At 38.6% G+C, this 22,924-nt stretch overlaps 1 protein-coding gene across 1 annotated transcript; it reads right to left on the minus strand.

The window, feature by feature from the left end:
* Positions 1–625: 625 nt before the first annotated feature.
* On the minus strand, positions 626–19,548 carry Vkor (Vitamin-K epoxide reductase). Its single transcript, XM_083123572.1, has 3 exons — positions 19,199–19,548; positions 9,353–9,462; positions 626–6,073 (listed from the first exon to the last, which is right to left on the minus strand). The coding sequence occupies exons 1-3, from the start codon at positions 19,381–19,383 to the stop codon at positions 5,832–5,834; spliced, it is 537 nt and encodes a 178-aa protein (XP_082979698.1). The 5' UTR covers positions 19,384–19,548; the 3' UTR covers positions 626–5,831.
* Between the last annotated feature and the right edge of the window lie 3,376 nt (positions 19,549–22,924).

Here is a 22,924-nt window from a genome sequence, read left to right on the forward strand (position 1 = left end):
TGACACCATTATTTTGTTTTCAGTGTTAGTCAAATCTTCAAGCCGGTGGGGTGGGGGGTGATTGAAGACCCTTGCTTCTGAGTCCATGCACGACTATAGGCGTACAATTTTTATAGTTTTATAGAATCTCAATTGTTGCAATAAAATATCTAATTATAATAATTGAGGGTTTGACATTTTAGACTATTAATTGAACATGTTTTAAGAACCAGGTCTCAGCATCCTGCACGGCCATCGACATAACTTTACTCGTGGGACCCATAAAAGGTTAAGGAAGGGAGCTACAATTTTCAAACATTTGGAATTCCTGAACTCGGTGGCTCAGTCGGTAACGCGTCTGACTACCATGCTCAAGGTCCCGGGTTCGATCCCCGGCCGGTTCAAATCCGGGAACTTTTCTAACGGTGAAAGCGGCCCCGGCGCCCACCCAGCGTCGAATAACATGGGTACCTGGGGGAAACCCTGGGGGGTAAAGGCGGTTAGGGGCGTGATGCTGATCACATCACCCCCACTCACGACCGGATCAAGAAAGTGTGGGGCGTTACCCCCACACCCCCTATACGCCTTCATGGCGTGGTGCTATGCACAGGGGAACACTTTACCTTTTACCTTTACCTTTTGAACTCTAAAAAACAGAGTTTATTCTTGGAATTGCAGCCCATCTGCAACACTACCACCATCCTCTTCCCAGTGTTGTTTTCCTTACATTTGGTCCAGTATTCCCTTTCCATCCTTAAATTGCATGTGTTGTTGGAAAATATAGTAATTCTCCTTTGGGAAGAGTTTGAACCTGGGACTCCTAGCTTTGCAACATGTTATGCTAACCACCCCTACTCCCTTTCCAACAGCACTCAGCATTGTATATACAGCAGTTAACTTATAATCGGTTGCATAAAATACATGCTTGAACATTGCTTAGTGACTGTATATAATACCGTTAAGTATAGGACCAGTTACAGATGAACCACTCTGCCTACTGCCATGAGTTTGGCAAATTTTATAATGGTAGTTACAAAGTCAGTTACCATTATTAACACTTGAAGAAAGGCCATGAATATCGAAAGGTTAGCAATAATGAAATGAAAACATCACATTGTTTCAAAATGACATACTCTTTTACTCTACACTATGCAAGAACAAAAGTGCAGTATTTCATAATTTTTGTACATGAATATTCTTGCTACTCTATTGTTCAGTCTTTTCAAAGTCAATATGAAAAAATATATTCTTTGATTGTTCTTGCATGCATTGTCTAAACTGTTTCTATGTCTGGTATAAAAATATAAACATACCCATAACATACCAATGTGTTCACAAGCAGGTATTTTTGTAATATATATGGACACTTTTGTTTTTCCATTCTTTGGATTGGATTAAAAAGAATATATATTTGTTTAAGGAAATGTCTTTACCAGCTGTAGATGAACAAAACAAATTAAAAATCACTACAGAGCATTTCACTAACTTTGAACCAGCATTATCAAGGACTAATGGAAAAAAAAAACCTTGTTCAAAAACATCTATTAAATAACAATATGGCACCGAGCTCAATATGGAAACTGGAAATTACTGGAGATGCATGTTTCAATAAAAATAGACTAACACAAAGCTCTCTTGCTGTGGCTGTAAAGTGCACTGATACAAAATTATGAATACCATATTACAGTGTAGAAAACCTTGAAGAGTGAAATATTGTGTATGCAGAAATTCACTGGAAGTTTGTAATGAGCAAATGATGTTAACCAAGATCATCCTCCTGAGCAACTTAGGTTAGACTACCATGGAATTTTTGCACAAATATAATTTTTACTTATTCAATGATTCTTTGCTCCTGACGGAGACACATGTGAATATTTGTTCTAAAAAAAATAACATTTAATAATCGTTAAATGTACACATTTCTTTTCTTTCTTTCTTTTTATTATTATTATTATTAATGCATAGCTTTATTCTAGAATTTGCAATGCAGAAGTGAATACCCATGGATTCTGTTTTCAGTCTTGAAATTGTCACAAGAGGCAAGCTAAATTTGGGCCATGTAATGCTAGGATAAGTACTAAATCATGCTTAACCCTCCGTAAGCCCCGCAGCGGTACTGAATGCCACCTTTTCAAAATTTTGAATTATTTACCTTGCCTGCACAATAATGGTTGGGAAAGCACTAGGTAATCTATTGATGAAGGAATTGGGAGCATAAAAGTAGAAACATAAATTTTCCTAAAACATCGCTCTGAAGCTCGCAAGTTGAATGCTCATTCACCCCACATTCCACTGGATGCAGAGCCGAGCAACAAGAATTTTCCACTCGGCTCTGCACAGTCAGCAAGGCAACGGCCCTCGCCAGCAGTGAGTGCACCTCCACTGTAAAGTTCCATCTGCATCCAGGGATACCCCAGGTGTACAGCTGGAGGTGCAAAGTCCACCAAGTCATGACTCATTCCAAAGTATAAAACCCCTGGAGATGGTAAATCGATCTCTCACTTCGCTCCACAATTACCAGCATATTGATCAACGACACGACGACCAGTTGAGAGATCGCGACGTTACGAGGAACATTAGCCAAAGCCAGCCCGAGTCCGGAGAATCTGCACTCCATACACTCAAGTCGCCGAATTTGCCTGCCGCCTCTTATCGCCACCATCCATCTCTCCAGCAGGCACCTGTCACCATTCAACCATCGCCGACGCCAGAAGCCGAGGGCCAGACCTACAGCAAGGGGTGAGTAGCATTCAACAACACAGGCTCCCAACAGTCCTTCGTCAGCTTCCTTAAGGGTAGAGGTGGTTAGCTAAATCAAAACTAAAGACCTATCTTATTTATCTGAGCTACATCCCGGCGTGACTCGATCCCGTGCCATACCTGACGTCACACTACATGGTGGAGATGCTGGGTATTTTTTCTGGCATTCTTTAATTACCTTACACGGCTCTGAAGTGACCGGTCCCCCTTTGGCAGCACTCAGTACCACACGTGGGAACGTTTCCTACCTTAAATCATGCCACGTCTGCCATGAATTTGGCGGAAATAAGAATAAAACGATGGAAAGTTGTTCGGAATGCAAATTACGAGGCTTGTCCGGAAAGTAAAAATACAAACAAAAAATAAGAGATATAAAATAAATGTATTGCTCGCGACTAAAGTTACACTTGATACACTAATACAGAGGCTATGTCTCCACATAAGTGCCACCATTGTCCAAACATTTGTTCAGACGCGGAACAAGTTTTTGTATCCCTGAATCGCAGAAATCCGCCGCCTGCATCTGGAACCAAGTTGTGACTTCTTCCCTGACTTCATCGTTGTCGGCAAAGTGTTTCCCACCAAGATTTTTCTTCAGGTACAGGAACAGGTGGTAATCGCTGGGTGCAAGGTTGGGGCTGTATGGCGGATGGTGAAGGACCTCCCATTAAAACTATGCAAGCAGATCCTTGGTGACATTTGCTGCATAGGGGCGGGCGTTGTTATGAATAAAGCGGATTCCACTTGACAACATGTCTCTCCGTTTGTTTTGAATTGCACGTTGAAGATGTTTCACAGTCTGGCAGTAGGTTTCAGCATTAATCTTTCTTTCAGGCGGCATGAATTCCACCAGCAGGATGCCGTGGCGATCCCAGAAAATGGTTGCCATCAGCTTGCGGGTTGAAATTGAAGTTTTGAAATTTTTGGCTTTTGGAGAATGGGTATGGCACCACTGCAGTGACTGATGCACGTCGACCTTCTCCGAAGGCACGGCACCATTTCGCCACATTTTGACAATTCATTACGTTCCCGTATAGTCACAATTTCTCGGTGGATATCCGATGGACGCTTTCCTTGTGCCTGCAAAAACCTGATCACGTCGCGCACTTCGCACTTGGCAGGATTCGGTATCGCCGCTGCCATTTCCAACACGTGTTCCTCACACAAGACTCATCGCAGCACTGACGATTCACTCCTAATCCTCGTCGTATGGATCACGGTTACTGCCAGTGTTGCCAACTTTGGTACACATTTTCCCCCTAATGTGCAAATGTGTTTGTATCTTTACTTTCTGGACAAGCCTCGTACGAAATGTCAGAGTTGTCAAAATTACAATATTGAAAAGTGACAACTTTCGGTTCCTTTTATTTGAGTCAGTAATTTTTTTTTTTAACATATATCTCTTAAAAGTAGGAAGAACATATTGAGATTTGAACATTTCAAAAATATTTTGTAACTTTCTTCGAGTTGTGTTTTATACATTCGATTGCTTTTCCTGCAAGTCAGTAAGATTTTGGAACAAATAGTTCCTTCCTAAGCCCATATAAGTTGTATGATTTCAATTCGTTTAGAAAAATATGTTGAATTTTTTTTAAAAATACACTGAAAATTTTGTGAATGGTGAGTTTATTTTATAGTTTCTTCATTATATGGCGAAGTTTTTTATTGTTTTTAGAATAATATTTTAGTGCATTTGCTTAAAGAGTGCAAGCTTGTAATTCAATGAGATACTTTCTCTCATTTTTTTTTAGTTTATTGCCTTTAATGGCTAATAAAAATGTCCGAAATAGACATGTTTGCATTTATATATATTTTGCCTGATTTTCAGTACATGCCAGTGTAATTCAACATCGATTTGCATCAATAATTCATGTAAACAACATTGGTTTTGATAGCACGGTACATTTGTGCTACTATGAAAACGGGGATAACGGAGGGTTAAGCAACTCATGTGCACATGTGGAGGCCAGGAGCACTATCATTCAATGTGAACTTCTCACATGTATGCTGCGCCTGAAGGCTAGTAAGCAGCAGAGGAGTGGAGCAATCTCCATTGAGAGGTAAAATATATGGCATGGATAGACACCTTCCATTCCATGGAACAACCTGCTGTAGTGCCATGATTGAAATGCCACGCTGCACTGTCACTCACAAATCCGATCACGACAGGTTTCCCACTGCACGTATATGACTGATGAAGCCTGCCTTGCTCACTCATTCATTCCCACCCCTGCGGTACTGCTGCTCTCTCTGCATATGAGAGCACTCTCACAAATGTGGCATGTTGACCAGATCTGTACTTAACATTAACTGTAATGTTCCCGTTGAAGCCATCTGAATTCTACCCACCATAATATCTGCACCACAAACAGCTAAGATTATTAATAAGTTTCTGTAATAGATTTCAATACATCTATTTCACACTCCTCCAGTGTCAATATGACAGTGATGGTCAGAAATGTTTGAGCTGGATGTCAGGCAATGGGCTAAATATTTTGCACATACACATATAAAATCTACAAAACAATCATGCATCTCCATTTTATCACATTTACATTATATTATCTTTTTTGCAAAACATTGGAGCCTGCCAAAATTTACATGTACTCCACTGAGTTGGTCAGTTTGGTAGGTACAGTCACGTGCCCAGGGAACGTAACGCATCTTTAAGTAAAATGTAGAAAATAATGGAGATCCAGAACTGACAGCTAAAAGAAAAAGAAGACAATCTGCTCCCAGACTCACGTCCTCACTTAATGATATGCCTCTGTTGCCAGACATATCATAATGGATGAAACTTGTATTTGCATCAGACCTTCCAAGTGTATATTCTCATTGACACATACAGGACCATGTTTCATGTAACGTACATAATAATATAGGCTAAACAAAACAATGAAAGTGGCAGTAGGAGATGTCAAGTCCCTCTATTCAATGACTACGTACCATACTCAGCACCTCATACAAGCTCTGGTAATCAACTGCTCCTTGAACAAAAATCAACAAAAGAACCAGAATAGACATTTCCACATTTTTTTAACATAAAATTAAGATATAAACAATAGTAATAATTCAGCACTACACATTTAGGCTTAATCAGCTTTTCTCTTTGTACCATTCCTGCTGGTAATATTTTCCTGCAGAGAATGAATCGTTTTCATCCTGAGAACCGAGAGTACAAGGTTGATGAGGTTCACGGCGTATGTACTCACACAAACTATGCACAGATCGTACAACACAAAGTAAAGTATGTACGCCAAGTACACTGAGCCAATGTTGGAAATCACACACAGAAAGACTTGAAGTTTGGCAACTGGCAATGAATTGACTGCACCTGAAAGGTAATATATGAAAACTTTCAGGAATAATCCGGTACTCATATTACTTACAGTTAGCAAAATTTTAAAGTAGTTGCATTCATAAATTTTGAATAACCTACTCTTTTCATATAATTAGCAGTAATGATTTTTAAGCTCTGTTTATTAATTGCAGTGATCTGGATGAATGATGATGGGACGGCTGAGCAGCCAGTAAATAATGCCTGCAATAGTTTCATATACGAGGGTCACTATTTATATTTTGAGCCTTGGCAACACTGATTGAAGTTAGGCGCGATTTGACGTTTGCACGGAATCGTCTGGCATTATTGACCATAATGTACTTCAAATGTTTTGTCAATAGCTTCATTTGTGTTGTTTATGTTGCCTTGGAGATTGCGCGCCAACAATAAAATGGAATTAACTCGTGAACATTTTCGTGCGATGATTTTTTACGATTTTCGACGTGGATTAACAAGATGCGATGAAGCCCCATCCTTTGCCACTGTGAAACGCTGGTATAACGAATTTAATCGTGGCCGCCATTCGCTCACTGACGAGATTCGCGAAGGTCGTCCAAAATCAGTTGTTGTTCAAGAAAACATTGATGCCGTGCAAAACCTAATACTGCAAGATCGTCATGTGACATACTGTGAGATTGAGGCAACCATAGGCATTAGTTCCACCAGCCTATATAAAATATTACATGATCATTTAGCTGTGAGAAAGGTATGTTCTCGTTGGATCCCACACAATTTGACAAAAACTCAAAAAGATGCTCGCGTCAATTGGTGCAAACAAATGCTCAATAAATACAATCGTGGTGCTTCAAAAGACGTATAAGATTGTAACAGGTGACGAATCATGGATATATGCATATGAGCCGGAACGTAAACAGCAGTCGACTGTATGGGTGTTTCAAGATGAACCCAATCCAACAAAAGTTGTTCGCGCTCGAAGCACATCAAAACAAATGGTCGCCTGTTTTTTCGGGAAAACTGGTCATGTGGCAACTGTGCCTTTAGAGGAACGTAGAACGGTCAACTCTGAATGGTACACAACAATTTGTTTGCCAGAGGTCTTCGGTCAAATACGGAAAACAAACAAACGCCGTCGGATCATTCTTCATCAAGACAATGCCAGCTGTCACACATCTCGTCTAACAACCGACTTTATGAACAGTCAAAAAATCGAATTGATGGGTCATCCGCCGTACAGTCCTGATTTGGCACCCAATGACTTCTTCTTGTTCCCGAATGTCAAGAATAAATTGCATGGACAACGATTTTCGTCGGCGGAAGACGCCGTTGATGCGTTCAAAAACCACATTATGGAGGTGTCTCAAGAAGATTGGAAAAACTGCTTTGACAAATGGTTCGAACGAATGCAAAAGTGTATTGACCATAAAGGAGAATACTTTGAAAAACAATAAAGCAGTTTTCAATGCCAAATTCCTGTTTTTTCATTGTTAGGCTCAAAATATAAATAGTGACCCTCATATACATAATTTTACCTATTCCAACCCAAAGTGGACAACTTATCCAGCTGTGTCTTGGTCTACACTGACTGTACTCATATTTTGTTCAGCATCAGTTTTTCTGCCACTTTTGGCTAATTGCGACAGTGGGGATGAGTGACGACTAGATAAAATTGATGAGGGAACATTCACATCACAAAAGAACACCCACGTCCAGTCAAAGTCTCATGCCCAGCAACTTAAGTGCAGAGTTCAAAAGCCAGTCATTTTTTTTTCAATTCTTAAGCCTTCCATTGTTTAAAGCTAAGTGAACAATCATGGTAATGGACAATTTGACTGGTAATATTTATGTATCCTATTTCACCGTGTGAAGTTTATATTTAACATATAAATATTAGTTTTTATGTTGGTCCTAGTCAATGCTTTGATTATGACTTAGCATATCTTTTCTGCTGATGAAATTTTGAGAAAGGAACACTCAGCAAGTACATCCATACCCAGGCTGGGATACCCTGGCATCGTACTGCACTGTGCTAACAACTCTGTCACGCAGGTCAACATTGGTCCTAGTCAAGAATACATATGATCAATTAGCGATGTGAAAGATGCAGTTTTTCTGTTTGAAAATCTAAATTTTGTACATAAAATATCCAAATTCTGATAACCAACATAATAATGATCTGATATAAAATGACTTATCATTATACAGAGAACCTGAAATACATTCACCTCGTTAATTAACCTGCTGTTGGTTGGGTGTTGCTTTGGAAATAGAAAATGTGTACAGTCGCAACTTGGTTGTGAAGAATTTAGGTTCCATTGAAATTAGAAACCAAAGTGTGCACATTATAAATTCATATTGATAAAAACAATAACAAAAGGTCAGATTTGTGCACTTACATTTACATATTCTTTTATTCAGGAAATATCAGACAAATTATCATTAAACTTGTACACAATTCTTTTTAACCTACTAATTTGTCCGATTCATTCATAATAGGGATATGACAGAATATTGGTAACCACTTTTGCAGGTGCAAAATAATATAATATTAATATACTGTTATTTTAGGTGGTTTTAATTTTCCTATGATTCTTCCTGGTTTCCTAGATGGGCGTTAATTATTGACTAACTATGTAAGGTTGTGTATGTGTTTGTCTTGGTGTAAGCTTGAGAAAGTACTTGGAAACTAGGATGAAACGTTGCAGGAAAAGTAAAAGCCCCTTAAAAGAACAGTATTACATAATTTTGTAGTAATCTTAGACATGTGTAAAGAGACTGTAATTTAGCGTTACATTTCAGCCATTTTTGTTACTTTTATGGCTATTCTGTATTACCTAGTTTTGTAAAAAAATCTCTCTAGACACCCAGTTCTTTTTCGAAGCAAAACTTCCCAATTGAAGGGCTCGGGTGTAAAACATGGTAAGTGATATTTTGGTAATTTTTGAGTTTCAAAGTAAACATCCTTCAATTTTAGAGTGAAATTGCCATGTCATACAATTTGCATTGGACTCAGTGAAGCCTTGTGAAATTGGTAAACACAACTCGAAAACAATTTATCTACAGTATAGCTTCTAATAACCTGTTTTCTTAATAAACTCGGAAATGACCAAAATGTCACTAACCATGGTTTACACCCGAGGCCTTCAATTAATTCCAGAGATGAAAAAAGAACCTTGATACATTGTTCGTATCAGAAAAAAAATCCATAGTGGTCCACCACCAATCCATAGTTGAAAGTGATTAACATTACAAAAAGAAACTTAATTCCTACAATTAATATTTAATGTGATTTATTAATTTTAAATAGTAACTTACATAAACCAATTACTATGGTGTAGAATATCATTCCATACACACTGTTTGGTTGATTTAAAACTGAGTTCTCTCCTGTAATATGCCTTAAAATACCAAACCCTTTACCAAAGCTGAAAAGAAAGGAAAAACATTAATACTAATCATTTCTGTTACAACACAAAAATATAATCTCATCATTTAGATCCTGTACAACATATTGTCTGAACACTGAATTCATCCAATTTCTATAATACTCAAGTACTATATTTTATGATAAAGGGAACATTATCTCTGGTGGTCGCAAGAGCAAGGTAGACATATCCATATACAGACGTACAATATAAGGGGTTCAACTTTAAGTTTCCAAAGGATAATTCAACGGTTATTATTTGACCACATTACAGTTAAGCAATAGCATATGTCTTCATAAACATTTTGATTGTAAATATTAACTGGATATTTGCTAATCGTATTATCATTGACATCATCTCTTCAGTATTTCGAAGTTAATTTTATTTCATGAACTTTTATTTGTATATTTACCCTCCATTAGGTGAGTGGGGTACCAATGTCCCCCATCGATATTCATTGTGAGATTGGCACACCATGAACTGTACTGCACATGGGTGCTTTTGTGTAGCTGAACATTCTTTGTTGTAAGCTCAGCTATGTTATTCCGTTGCACTTGTAAGCCATGTACGAGGCGCATCCAGAAAGTAAGATTCCCTATTTTTTTTAAAAAAAAACCAACACAGTTTCAGGAAACCATTTATTGGCAACAGGTACAGCAAAGGTTCAGCTATTTTTCAACATAGCAACCACCAGAATTGAGACACTTGTCGTATCGTGGTATCAACTTTTGGATCCCACTGTCGTAGAACTCTGCCGCCTGTGAATGGAACCAGCATGTGACAGACGTCTTCAGCTCTTCGTCGTTGCCAAAACGCTCACCGGAGGACAGGAATTTCTTGAAGTGCAAGAAAACGTGAAAATCGCTGGGAGCCAGATCAGGACTGTAAGGTGGAATGATCAAACAACTCCCAACCAAATTCCGTCAAAACAGCTGCTGTGCGCCGAGCCGTATGTGGACGAGCATTGTCATGGAGGAGCACAACACCTGCAGTAAGCATGCCAAGCCTCTTGTTTTGAATGGCACGTCACAATTTCCTTAGTGTTTCACAGTAATGGTCAGCGTTCACCGTTTCACCTCTGGGGAGGAAATCAATGAGCAAAATGCCCTTCCTGTCCCAAAACACGGTGCACGTCACTTTCTGTACCGACAGTTTGAATTTCTTCTTGACCGGAGATCCACTATGCCGCCAATGCATTGACTGCTGCTTGGTTTCCGGGGTGAAGTGCGAAATCCACGTCTCATCGCTCGTGACGATCCTGTCGAGGAAATCATCGCCGTCATCATGGTACCGTTGCAGTGCTGCTCCTGAACGTTTCGTTTTGTTCGGGTGTCAGGTTTTTCGGCACCCTCCTTGGCACACAATTTTTTGAACAGCAGATGCTGCGTGACTATCTCATGCAACACTGATCGCGATATCTGCAGAAAAAGTCTACTCAACTCCGTAATCATGAAGCGACGGTTCTCTACGATGCGCTGCCACACCAGCTCAACCAGATCATCAGTGATGAGGGATGGACGCCCACTGCGCTCTTCATCATGGACACTTTGACGACCTTCCGAAAACTGCCGACACCAGCGACGCACCATCTGCTTACTCATAATGTTCGGCCCATAGACCTCACAGAGCTGACGATGAATGTTAATTGGCGCAATGCTTTGTGCATTCAGGAACTTTATCACCGACCGAACCTCGCATGCGAGCTTCCATTTCGGGCCACTGCTGCCTCGCTACTGGCATGCGGCGGGAGAAGGAATACGAGCTTCCACTTCGGACCACTGCTGCCTCGCTACTGGCGCTGGGCGGGATCTGTCCGCCTGGCATATGATTGATACGTCTTAGCTCTGCTGCGCATGCGCAATTTACACGGCTCATTAGATTTACTTTCACGGGAAAAAAATAGGGAAACTTACTTTCTGGATGCACCTCGTAATATTATAAAGTTAACGTTAGTCACATGCTTGGGGACTAAATATGTAAGAAGAAAAATATCAAAGTGTGAAAAGACAGAGCACATAGCAGATTCAGATGTTATAGGCAGGAAGTGGAGGGCACTTAGGTATGTGCAGTGATCAGAACGCTACATCTTAAAAGTAGCTTCGCTACAGCTACAGCTACTCTTCCAAAATGTAGCTTCGCTACAGCTACATTTTCCAAGAAGTAGCTCGCTACGCTACTCCTGTTCGCTACTCGCTACTTCGCTACTTCTGCATAAACAAAAAGTAAACAACCATATGGGTATTAAAAAAATCCCCTTCTACTGGTAAATAGATTTATCATCATGATTCCAGTCATTCGATAATGTTGATAGCAATGTTACTTCTGTTACTTATTTTTACTATAGTTTTTGAGAATACCATACCTATGCAAGTGGCATATCAATTCAAATTTGATATATGGATATTGCAATTAGGGTGTTACCCAAATTAATTATTACAACTATACACAAATAAAATTTGGTAGGATTACGTATTTATATTCACATCAACATATTTTCCTTGAGAATAAATATTTCATTATAGACTTATATAAAGTCAGCATTTTGAATGAAAAGTACCTGGAGCCCTTCGAGTACAAAAGGGCCCCAGGTTCGATACCCAGCAGAGGCACATAGTGGTTAGGATCTTGTCTCGATCAGCATAAAATGGACTCAAATACAAAAAGTAGGAAAGACGCCAAGTTGGGAGGATGGGATCCTCCTGCTCCTCCATTCCCCATACTGCTAATCATTCATCATTCTTCCTCGTTCTCACAATTAGCCGAAAGTGGCAGAAAGCTACTATAGATAAGAGAATAATTAAGTAAACCATTCATCCTCATTGTCATGATTGAGAGAAGTGGAAGATTAGATGAGGAGGTATGCAGAAGAGGACAAATGGTTGGTGGACTATATCAAAGCATTCGAAGATTAATATGGACCATTGATGTACCTATGAAATTCAAGAAGGTAGTATACAACACATACTATGTGCCAATAATTACGTATGGAGCAGAGTCTTGGACAATGACAGAGAGAGACAAAGAAAAGATGCAGGCAGTGGAGATTAAATTTTTAAGGAGTCTTTTGAGGAAGACTAGAAGGGATAGAATAAGAAATGAGGAGATCCGACAGACAGTGGGTGTAGTGAAGCTTCAGGACAGGATAGATCAGGCACAGATGAGATGGTTCGGACACATGAAGAGGATGGATGCAGAAAGACTATCAGTAAGAGCTTAAAATGCACAAGGAGTGGGAATAAGGCCAAGGGGGAGACCAAGATGTCGGTGGAAAGAGCAGATAGTGGAGAGTGTTAGGAGAAGAGGACAAGATTGGAACACCTTGAAAAGAGAGGAGTGGTGAAAGACCAGGAAAAAATGGAGAGGCTTTACTTTTATGCCGACCCAGCCAGAGGCAGGAAACAGCGAAGGATGATGATGTCATGATTAGCAAAAGTTACAGAAAAGTGACTCAAAAGTAGGAGAAATACATAAATTTAAAAACTATGTATATTAACTAAAGGAAATTGTCGTTTCTGCAGGAAAGTCAATAACTCGTACATACTTTTTGCAATATGATGAAATTATTGAGGAAACTGTCGTGTAAACCTGAGTGTTCTAAACGTATTGAAATTTTAAAATTTGTGAACAAATACTATCGCGAAAATAATTGTAATTCCAGAAACTCTATCATTCTTGTAACAATAATTTCTTGCTGGTGAGATCCTATATACTGACGATGATCAATGCTGTTAACGTACTGAGCCATTTATTGCTGGCACTATTCCCTTGTCAGTGGAAAATCCATCGCTCGTTTTTGCACTGCAAGTTCTGTCTTACACAGCAATGAATGACATTTTGGTGTCTCTTACACCATCCATGAATATCCACAGGATTTCTTCCGGGGGTGACGCAAACGAGGCACTTTTTCGAGCTGCTAGCAGGAATATATTCATATATGTCAGTTAGTTATCTGGATATCTGAATTATTCAGATACTAAATTAAATAAATTACGCAGATATATATATAATCTACAATCTAGATAATCTGTATCTCCATGTAATAGACTGTCTTTATGAACCTCCTGCAAAATTAAGGGTTATTGTTGATTTTTTCTGACGCTGTTGCCACATTCAAAATTCACCTCAAAATGCTGAGAAAAAATGTAGCTGTAGCGAAATTTTCGCTACAACTACAGGAATTTTGTAGCTTCGCTACCGCTACAACTACAATTTTCTAAATGTAGCGTCGCTACAGCTACAGCTACAAATTTTGTAGCCAGCTACAGTAGCGACGCTACAAGTAGCTCGCTACTTCTGACCACTGGGTATGTGTTAGTGATGAAAGTGACCACGTGACCAAGAGGAAATATGAGATTGTTACGCATTTAGGTGCATGGGGGACAAATGTCTCCCAAGCATGTAACTGATGTTAACTTTATAATATTAAGCCACTTAGAAAGTGCAGCTTACCCAAGAAGAAAGGCTAAGAAAGAACATTCAGAATGCATGCACAGTATAATTCAAGGCATATTTCATACCTCAATGATAGTGAAAAGGTTGGCAGACAGGTGTACCCAACGTGCATGTACATGTTACAGAAAATGGCACACCCAATGCAGTGGCAAACAATATTTTTCTATGGATTAAACTTTCTACATTCTTGACATTTTGATCATAAAAACATGTATTTTTTTTAAAGAAATGTATTAGCATCACATCTGAAGAAAATCTGGCTTAAAAAATGAAAAACCTTTAAGAACAGTTTTACATTTGCCAGCCACAGTGACAGCACCCAAAACATATGAGGGTGGAGAGCAGTCACATTTAATATACCACTAAATACTAAAAAGAATCATATTTAGGCTAAAAGAGCATTTACTTATAGGATTTTTCTTACTTCATGAAGTTTGGATGGATTGACCCAGGCAGATGGTGGTCTCTTACACTAACACTGACCACGTATGATACATTTAATGTGTACACAGGTATAGGATAAATAAAAGATGGAAGTAAGGAGAAAGATAGAGAAAAGAAATTAAGTAGTAAGAACCAAAAAGTAATGCTATCAATGTGCAGCTGATTTTGCTTCTGATCTAAAAATATTGGCCACAATTAGTTTTCACTATGAACAAACTTAAATGAACATTATTGGTTACCGTACTTCTTCAAATCCATGATACCACCTTAATTATTGCTTCATCTTTTGAGGGAAAAAATACATCCAATGTACCGTGTACAAATGTAAACAATACCAACACTTTATTAGAGCAATACGGTAATATCATATTTATACTATTGTTACGTTTACCATTCACAATATTACCACTGCCTTTAGCACTTACATTTACCACTTGAACAATAACAGCACACTACTATATTGCACTAACACCATGGTATATTTATCAATACTACTTATTAATACTTGGCACTGTATTATTAGTGCAATATATACATGATGCCACATGAAAATATCCTCATCTGTTCTTATACTGAAAATAAATTAAATAGGGGAAAAACAAATGTTACATTACTATAAGCACTGTGCGAATTAAGCTTTTTTCGCTTTGTGGGGGGGGGGGGGATGCCGGTAACTGTTCCGATTGTTTTATGATTTTATTTTTCAAATTCTCCTAGCAGAAAGATTAATTATCATAGAATTTTAGCAATCATTGTCACAAGAAATTTGAACCTTTCTTAGTAATGAGCACTGTTTGGATTTTGAAAAAAGTTATTTATGTTGAAAAAAATAAGTTAAAAATTACCTTACGCAAGCATGCAAACTTCCCATCGACAAGCAACTGTAAGTATCGTACGTAAGAAAAGTAAAGGGCTCCCCTGCGCTTTGCACCATGCCATGAAGACATATAGGGGGTAACGCCCCACACTTTCTTGATCGGGTCGTGAGTGGGGGTGATGTGATCAGCATCACGCTGCTGACTGCCTTTACCCCCCAGGGTTTCCCCCAGGTACCCATGCCATTCGATGCTGGGTGGGCGCTGGGGCCGGTTCCGTTAGAAAAGTTCCCAGATTTGAACCAGCCGGGGAATGAACCTGGGGCCCTTAGTATGGTAGTCTGACATGTTACCAAATGTATCATGCATGGTCAGTAATGGTGTAAGAGACCACCTCCTGCCTGGGTCAATCCATCCAAACTCCATGAAGTAAGAAAATCCAATAAGTAAATGCTCTTTTAGCCTAAATATGATTCTTTTTAGTATTTAGTGGTATATTAAATGTGACTGCTCTCCACACTCATTTGTTTGGGTGCTGTCACTGTGGCTGGCAAATGTAAAACTGTTCTTAAAGGTTTTTCATTTTTTAAGCCAGATTTTCTTCAGATGTAATGCTAGTACATATCTTTAAAAAGATACATGTCTTTATCGTAGACTAGTGGGAATTAATACAGAACTAGATCGGAACCTTAGTAGAATGCATTTAGGGACTTTATTTTAATGCTAAGAGAACCAAACCAGTCCTGCCTAACCTAACTACGGGACAGTCCATGTGTTCTACTCAACACTGACGGAAGTCACTAGGGGACTGTAATGGGTCTTCGATTTTTATTTGTTTTAGTTGTGGTTTTTGTTTTTAACATGGGGAATTTTTAACCAGCGAAGACTTTCATCGGAGTTTTTATGCTGTCACTGTAAGTTTTTTTACTTTTTCTATCCTAAACCTGAATCCTCAACTTACGATTTAACAACGTGGTACCATGTTTGGCACCTAAAGTTTTTTTTTTATTTTATTAGTGGGATTACCTGATGAAGGAAGTAGTACAGACTTCCGAAACGTCGTTCTGAAACATTCTTACTCAGTCATGTAAGTTATTTATGCATTTTTATTTGGGACAAAATCTTAAGTAATCACTAAAATGGCGCAGTATGTGTTAACAGGAGTAAATCAAAATCGAACCATGTTAAAATTGCAATAAAACAAAATAAACTTGGGCCAACAAAACTATTGCCTTTCAGTTTCTAAGTACCTTAGAACATTGGCTCTAACTTAGGCATTAAACCTTATAACATTTACACGTAATTTAGAAACAGTGTATTTACATTCTAAGAAAACCGAAACTCATACAGAAAAGCAGCTATCGAACTAGTAACTCAGAAAAAATGACCAAATTCCTATTACCAAGTTCAAACTTAATGTCCATTTAACCTACCTAAAAGTTCCTTTTGAACACTTTAATACATTTAAAATATCAGCAATGTCACGTGGAAACTTAAGTGGGAAACAGCCTGCTGCTGTTTTGGCTCGGTGAGGTTGGTCAGTTGCAGAATACTGTCCTCCTTTAATCCACGAGGATTTCGACAGGGAAGTCTTTGATCACTGGACCATTAATGGGCATGCAAGATTATTCAATTTTGTTTGATACATAGTTAAGAAATGGTACACTGTATGCTTTCAATTCCATTTTTTGAAGGGATAAAAACATCCCTGGCAGGAATAAAGATAATTTTATATTACTACTTCGATGTGGTCCCAACACCTCTCACTCATTTATTGCGTCATTTTGAACATTCGTACTTACCTATTCTGCATTGCGAAAGATTCTTCAGGGTGTTATTTGGCTTTTTTCACGAAAATAAATTCAATTATTGTTCTTCCTTTTTCGCTTGTGAAACACACAATATGGCAAGACAGCTTGACTAGCATGGTAGATCATCAGTGGGTATGCAGTGTTTCCAACCTTCTCAACTGAAAAATCCCCACAAACCATGCACAGCAAGGTTAGGTTAGGTTAGGCAAACATTGTTAAAATTGTCATCATGCGTAGCCCCACAAACCATTCACGGATAGCCCCACGAACCATGCCCGGATAGCCCCACGAACCATGCACGGCAAGGTTAGGTTAGGTTAGGCAAACATAGTTAAACTTGTCATCTTCTTGCAGCGTGGTTGGAAACACTGACAGGGTGTCATCAAACGTACACAACATTTGGTTCATGTAATGGAAGGAAATGAAAGCAACGACAATTGTGCGTCACAGAGATATTTCTGTTGAAAAATACATGATTTCCCTGTGAATAGATTCCACGATGAAAGAAAATAACTCCACGAACTTCTAAATGCTACAGAAACTCATTTCCGTAAGTAGTTTTGGTAACAGTTGTTGATCGGAATAACGGATTTCTTTATTTTTACACAAGAAAGTACTTACTGCAATGAGTTTTTTTTTTTTAGCATTTGGATACTTCGTAGAGGTATTTTCTGTCATCGTAGAATCTACTTGAGCGGAAAATCATGTGTTTTTCACGAAAAATATCTATCCGATGCACAATTGCCGTTCCTGTTCCTCGCTTGCTAAATGTAAACCGGATGTTGATGTAATGTCCTGTCAGTGTTTCCAACGACGTGCTTGTTTTACAAGATGATGAAAAAAGGAAATATACATTCCCGATATTACTACGACACCAAATTTTAACTATGTTTGTCTAACCTAACCGAACCTTACCGTGAATGAGTCAAAATCTTATATTATTTAATCGTTGGAAGGCTATATCGGGGGCTATCCGGGAATGGTTTTTGGGGCATTTTTCGGTTAAGAAGGTTGGAAACACTGTAAACCCACTAATCATCGAAGCTACTGAAGCTGTACCTGCCATATTGAGTCTTAAGGAAGCGAAAGAAGGATGAACAATAATTAGTTATTGACATTATTTTCATCAGAAAACTCCAGAAAAGCAAAATCCCACCTTAAACAATCTTTCGCAATGCACAATAGGTAAGTACGAATGTAAAAAGTGATGAAATAAACGAGTGAGAGGTGTTCGGCCGATCGACAACAGGTAATGTAGTTTCTTGTGTAAAAATGAAGAAATCTGTTGGGACCGTATCGAAGTGTTACCAATATGGTAACAGTTTCATACATCGGAGACACATTTCTTCATTTTTACAGAAGAAACTAGCCCTACTTACGGAAATGAGTTTCTATAAGGTTTCCAACGTTAGTCGAGGTATTTTGTTTCATCGTGGAATCTATTTGACCGGGAAATCATGTATTTTTCAATAGAAATATCTCACCGACGCACAATTGCCATTGCTTTCCTACGTGAACCGGATGCTCCATACCTTGGATAACATAACCCTCTGTCAGTGTTTCCAACCCCCTTTTTTTAAAACTATGCTTGCTTAACCTAACCAAACCTAACCTTATCAGAATGGTTTGTGCGGCTATCCATCAGCTACCCGTGCATAATGTACAATTTGCACACGTGACGAACACGATAGTAGGTATAAGAAGGTTGGAAACACTGATATTCGAAAACAAAACAAGCGATATCATTTGCAAAGTATGCGATATCGCACCTGTAGGTGCGTTCGGTAGCACTTTGAAAAATACGTTATTTTAGTAGAAAAAGTGTTTGTTTTCGTGTAAAAAGCATAATGGCACCTTGAACTATGTTCCGCAATACACAATTCGTAAGTACGAACCATGCGAAAAACAAAATATCCGATTTTAATCACCAATTTTATTTTGCCGGGGATGATTTGTTTTTGTGGAGGGGGAAATTCTCCGGCATCCACCCATTAATCATCACACTGATAGGTGTCTTAATGTAACAATCTCCACATAATGTTATTTCTCCTTATTGTCTGAAGCAATTGATGTATGAAATCACTGCTTACTGTAAATGATGTAACAGGGATGTAATCATATTCCTTGTGGAAAAAAAAAGAAAAATAATAATAAAGAAATAAATTTGCAAGACATATTTGGGTGTAAACATTAACACGCCATAAATACACTTACTCTGACATAAAAGCTTTCGAACAACTCATGTGTTCACTTATATCGCACATTGCTTCATAATTTTTGTTACGTTCCTTGTTGATTTCAACAACATACGCGTAATATGAAATAGCAATACCAATCAAGCAAACCAACACAATTCCAAAGTTCAGCTTCTTTAGACTATTCATCCTTTGTTTTTGCATTTATATATTCCTTGAGTTCACAGATCTTTTCAAGAACAACCAGTTTGCAAAAATCGCTAAGGAGCTACAACACAGCTGTTGAACACAGATTTCGCAAGTATCGCGCTCTTTGATCTTCATTTCGGCGCCGAGTCAGATTTCTGTTAGATAATTCTCCAACGCCGATACTATTTTTATGCTTGGTCAGTGGACCGCGGGAAATGCGATGGCTAAATATTATGAAAAGTATTATGTCCAAACGAACAATGCTGGAAATGGAAATTAGGATTTTAAAAAAATATTATTTTAAGTTCACTTTATGCGCAGATTGGCTAATCACGATTGGATCTACAGTTTAAAGTGGAATCCGAACCACTGCGCAATGTGCCTCTGCCGGGTATTGAATCGGGGACGCCATCGTGGGAAGTGGAAATATGTAGCTGAAGGTATGCTTTGTCGAGTTTGGGGATAGGTGGGGATGCTTGTATGCTTGTATGGATCAACGTGGAGACAATGCAGTAGTGGGGATATTGTACAAATTTGGGGGAATTCTTCATGAAAATTTTCTTAAATGTTGAGATATCACCCTCCGCTTTCCCCCTCATAGACGCACATACAGACTTCCAGCACTGCCATTGAACGAAGGAATAGTTTTCTAAGAACACAAAACTGAGTCCTTCAATAATATTCTCTTCTGCACTGCAAAATATATATTTTTAAAAAGTTTGCCACAAGTACGTTCATCAGCAGTAGCGGCGATTACGGGGAACGTGGGGGGCAGTTGTCCTCACTTTTTGCCTTTGTACTATAGTCTTGTCTACCAGGAGATAGAACTGTTCTCCCGCACCCCCTCGCCGCTACAGTTAATAAGTATTTTTTTCTCTATTTGAAATTTAAATCGAATCCGGAGCATCTTGATTACAGATCGGTAACTTTTTATTCGTTACTTTACGTCGCTTTTCTGCAACTTTTGGCTAATCGCGAACAGGTCGATAACTACAACAATATTGTCAATCACTACACACCTTCAGAAACAGTGGCGGCAACACTGTTTTTTGCAGAACTGTATAAGGCGGCCCAATATAAATAGAATTCCAATGATCAATAATGACGTAACCAATTGTTATACATTTCCGCCGTTGCTATGTCTTCCGTAAAGCAATGCAAGTAGCCTGAATTGAAATTAGTGTTGCCCACGGGACGAGACGGGACAGGCTTTTAAAAATTCGAGACGAGACGAGATTGATCATGTGTCCCGAGACAAATGAATATTTTCGAGACGAGACAGCATATCACAGCATTTCCACGAGACGAGACAGGCCAAAGTCTCGTCTCGTGGGCAACACTAATTGAGATATACTGTATATCCTTTCGTTTCTCATACAAAATAGAATGTCCTCAATTTTGTATATTCTAGTATTCTGGATATTCAACTTTACAGCGTGAGTTCAGAAAATTTAAATATTTCCTTTAGTGCTACGTGTTATTGTGGCACAATAGGATATTGGTGTGCTGTATCTCCATTCCTTCACTGTTAATAACACGCAAACATTTTTTCAGTGCTTTTCTTCAGTCATTCCAGGTGAATGTCAGGGTGGTACCTTTCTTGTTCCTTTTTATTTATTCTCGCACTTAACCTGTTTGCGGATTTTTGCCTTTTCTATTCCTTTGCTTTAAAAGGAGTCAATGCAATAATTTCGTTTCATGTTTCCCGAGCATTATAACACATTTTTATAGTGCCTAATATTTTTCAGTTGGCGCAATTAATCTATTAAAGGGTTCATGTTGAAATTTGGGCAACACACATTGGAAACTGCGTGAAGAAGACTCATTCCCTTTAGAAGAAACATCACTACAGCGGACATTTCCAGACAACTAAGAACACACTCTAGCCGAGGCCATAACACGTTCTCTACAATAATATTAGAAGACTCAACAGATTGAAATGTATATCATCCTATATAGTTTATTTGACGAAAATAAGAATTCAATGAAATCTTTCAATGACATGAAATGAAATCTTTCAATGTTCTAAATACGTATATGTAAAGTATATTTCCAATAATTATGAATTTTTTCTATCGTATCAGGTATAATATTTCGTAGATCAAATATTTTAAAAAGATCCAAATTATTCTCAAACATTTCTAATCAATTAGAATTTTAGAAATTACTACCGATGTGACATCTCCTGTTGAAAATTTAAGTTTTAAGTTTCTGTTTAAACGCGTGCAGTATGTGAATAACAAAATCATTTAACACCTACCGATTGGATACCTTTGAACTAAAGGGTCCGGCAACTAAACCTGACGGTTTTTAATTACAAATAAAAACAAAACTTTTACATGCAACGAAGTGAATTTAATACATGTTGTATAAAGACATCAATAAGCAGAGAACAATGCCTGCTTCGAAACAAAATAGTTTCATTCTTTAAAACAACACACGACGTAGAATAAAAAAGTAATGAAGATAGCGGTGGACAATTTGCCTACCATTATCTTTGCCATTGCCGTACTACATCTCAAAGCATTTTAGGAAAGTAACAGAAGAAGCAGTTTCATGCACTTTCTTGACAAGGACAGTTCATTTTCTGAATGACTCCTCAAAACAGAGACCCGAACTTGTACGACGTTCTCTGGATTTCGAACCTTACGATGTCTACCAGGTGCTAATTGCCGATGCAGTTTCCTTGAAGTTCCTTATCCACAATAAAATGGTATTCCGACTGGGAACATGCAGATTACGGTGAATGTCGTTACCTCGAGCAACTTTCGTTCAGTGTTGATTTAAAAACCGTCAGATTCAGTTGCCGCACAGGCGCCCACTCCATGGGGCTTGGGTGGCTCGCCCCCCCCCCAATGTTAACGATGTGGGGGCAGAGCTCCCCAAATAATTTTGCTGAAGAGGATGTAATGTATTATTTTGCTTCTCTTGTAAAGTTTACTCTGAATTGTGCCACATGAACTTAACTTTAAATAAACATTTGAAATGTTCTAGACCACCAACTTTGGGGGCTGCGCTAAACCATCAACTTTGGAGCGGGGGGGGGGGGCTATGACCAGAGACAGCAAAACACATGACTTATTACTATATACTAAGCATGTAATTATGAGTATTGTTAAAATTTTTACTAAAAATAGTTTCAAAAGACGATGTGCATGAACTAGGGTAGTGGATGGGACGTTCGGACTACAAATGGCTCTCACATGACGTTCAGAACGAGATCATTGATATCTTAGGGAGATCTGTTTTGCGCTCCGTGGTAGCAGATATTAAAATGTCGGGGAAATTTTGCTATTATGGTTGACGAAACTTGTGACATATCCATCCGTGGACAATTAATATTCTGCATTCGAACTGTGAATAAAAATTTTGATATTTTTGAGGAATTCGTGGGCTTCTGTGAGATTCTGAACACTGAGGACAAAACTTAAAAAAGGGACAGAGTGAGTCATTCATTAATTTATTTAAGTGATCAGAGTCCCCGCCAATAATTTTGACAAGTCGACGCCCCTTGGGTGTGCTATTCAAAGAATGAACTGTCCTTGTCAAGAAATTA

The sequence above is a fragment of the Lepisma saccharinum genome, chromosome 6 (assembly GCF_977018435.1).
Source record: "Lepisma saccharinum chromosome 6, izLepSacc3.1, whole genome shotgun sequence".
In the NCBI taxonomy this organism is placed as follows: Eukaryota; Metazoa; Arthropoda; class Insecta; order Zygentoma; family Lepismatidae; genus Lepisma; species Lepisma saccharinum.

Excerpts from the sequence above, each read along its gene's own strand:
- Vkor (XM_083123572.1), bottom strand. The coding sequence starts at position 19,383 with ATGCAAAAACAAAGGATGAATAGTCTAAAGAAGCTGAACTTTGGAATT. Across the intron at positions 9,463-19,198 it reads TCGAAAGCTTTTATGTCAGA|CTTTGGTAAAGGGTTTGGTA; the intron begins GTAAGTGTATTT and ends CTTTCTTTTCAG. Across the intron at positions 6,074-9,352 it reads CACCATAGTAATTGGTTTAT|GTGCAGTCAATTCATTGCCA; the intron begins GTAAGTTACTAT and ends ATTACCTTTCAG.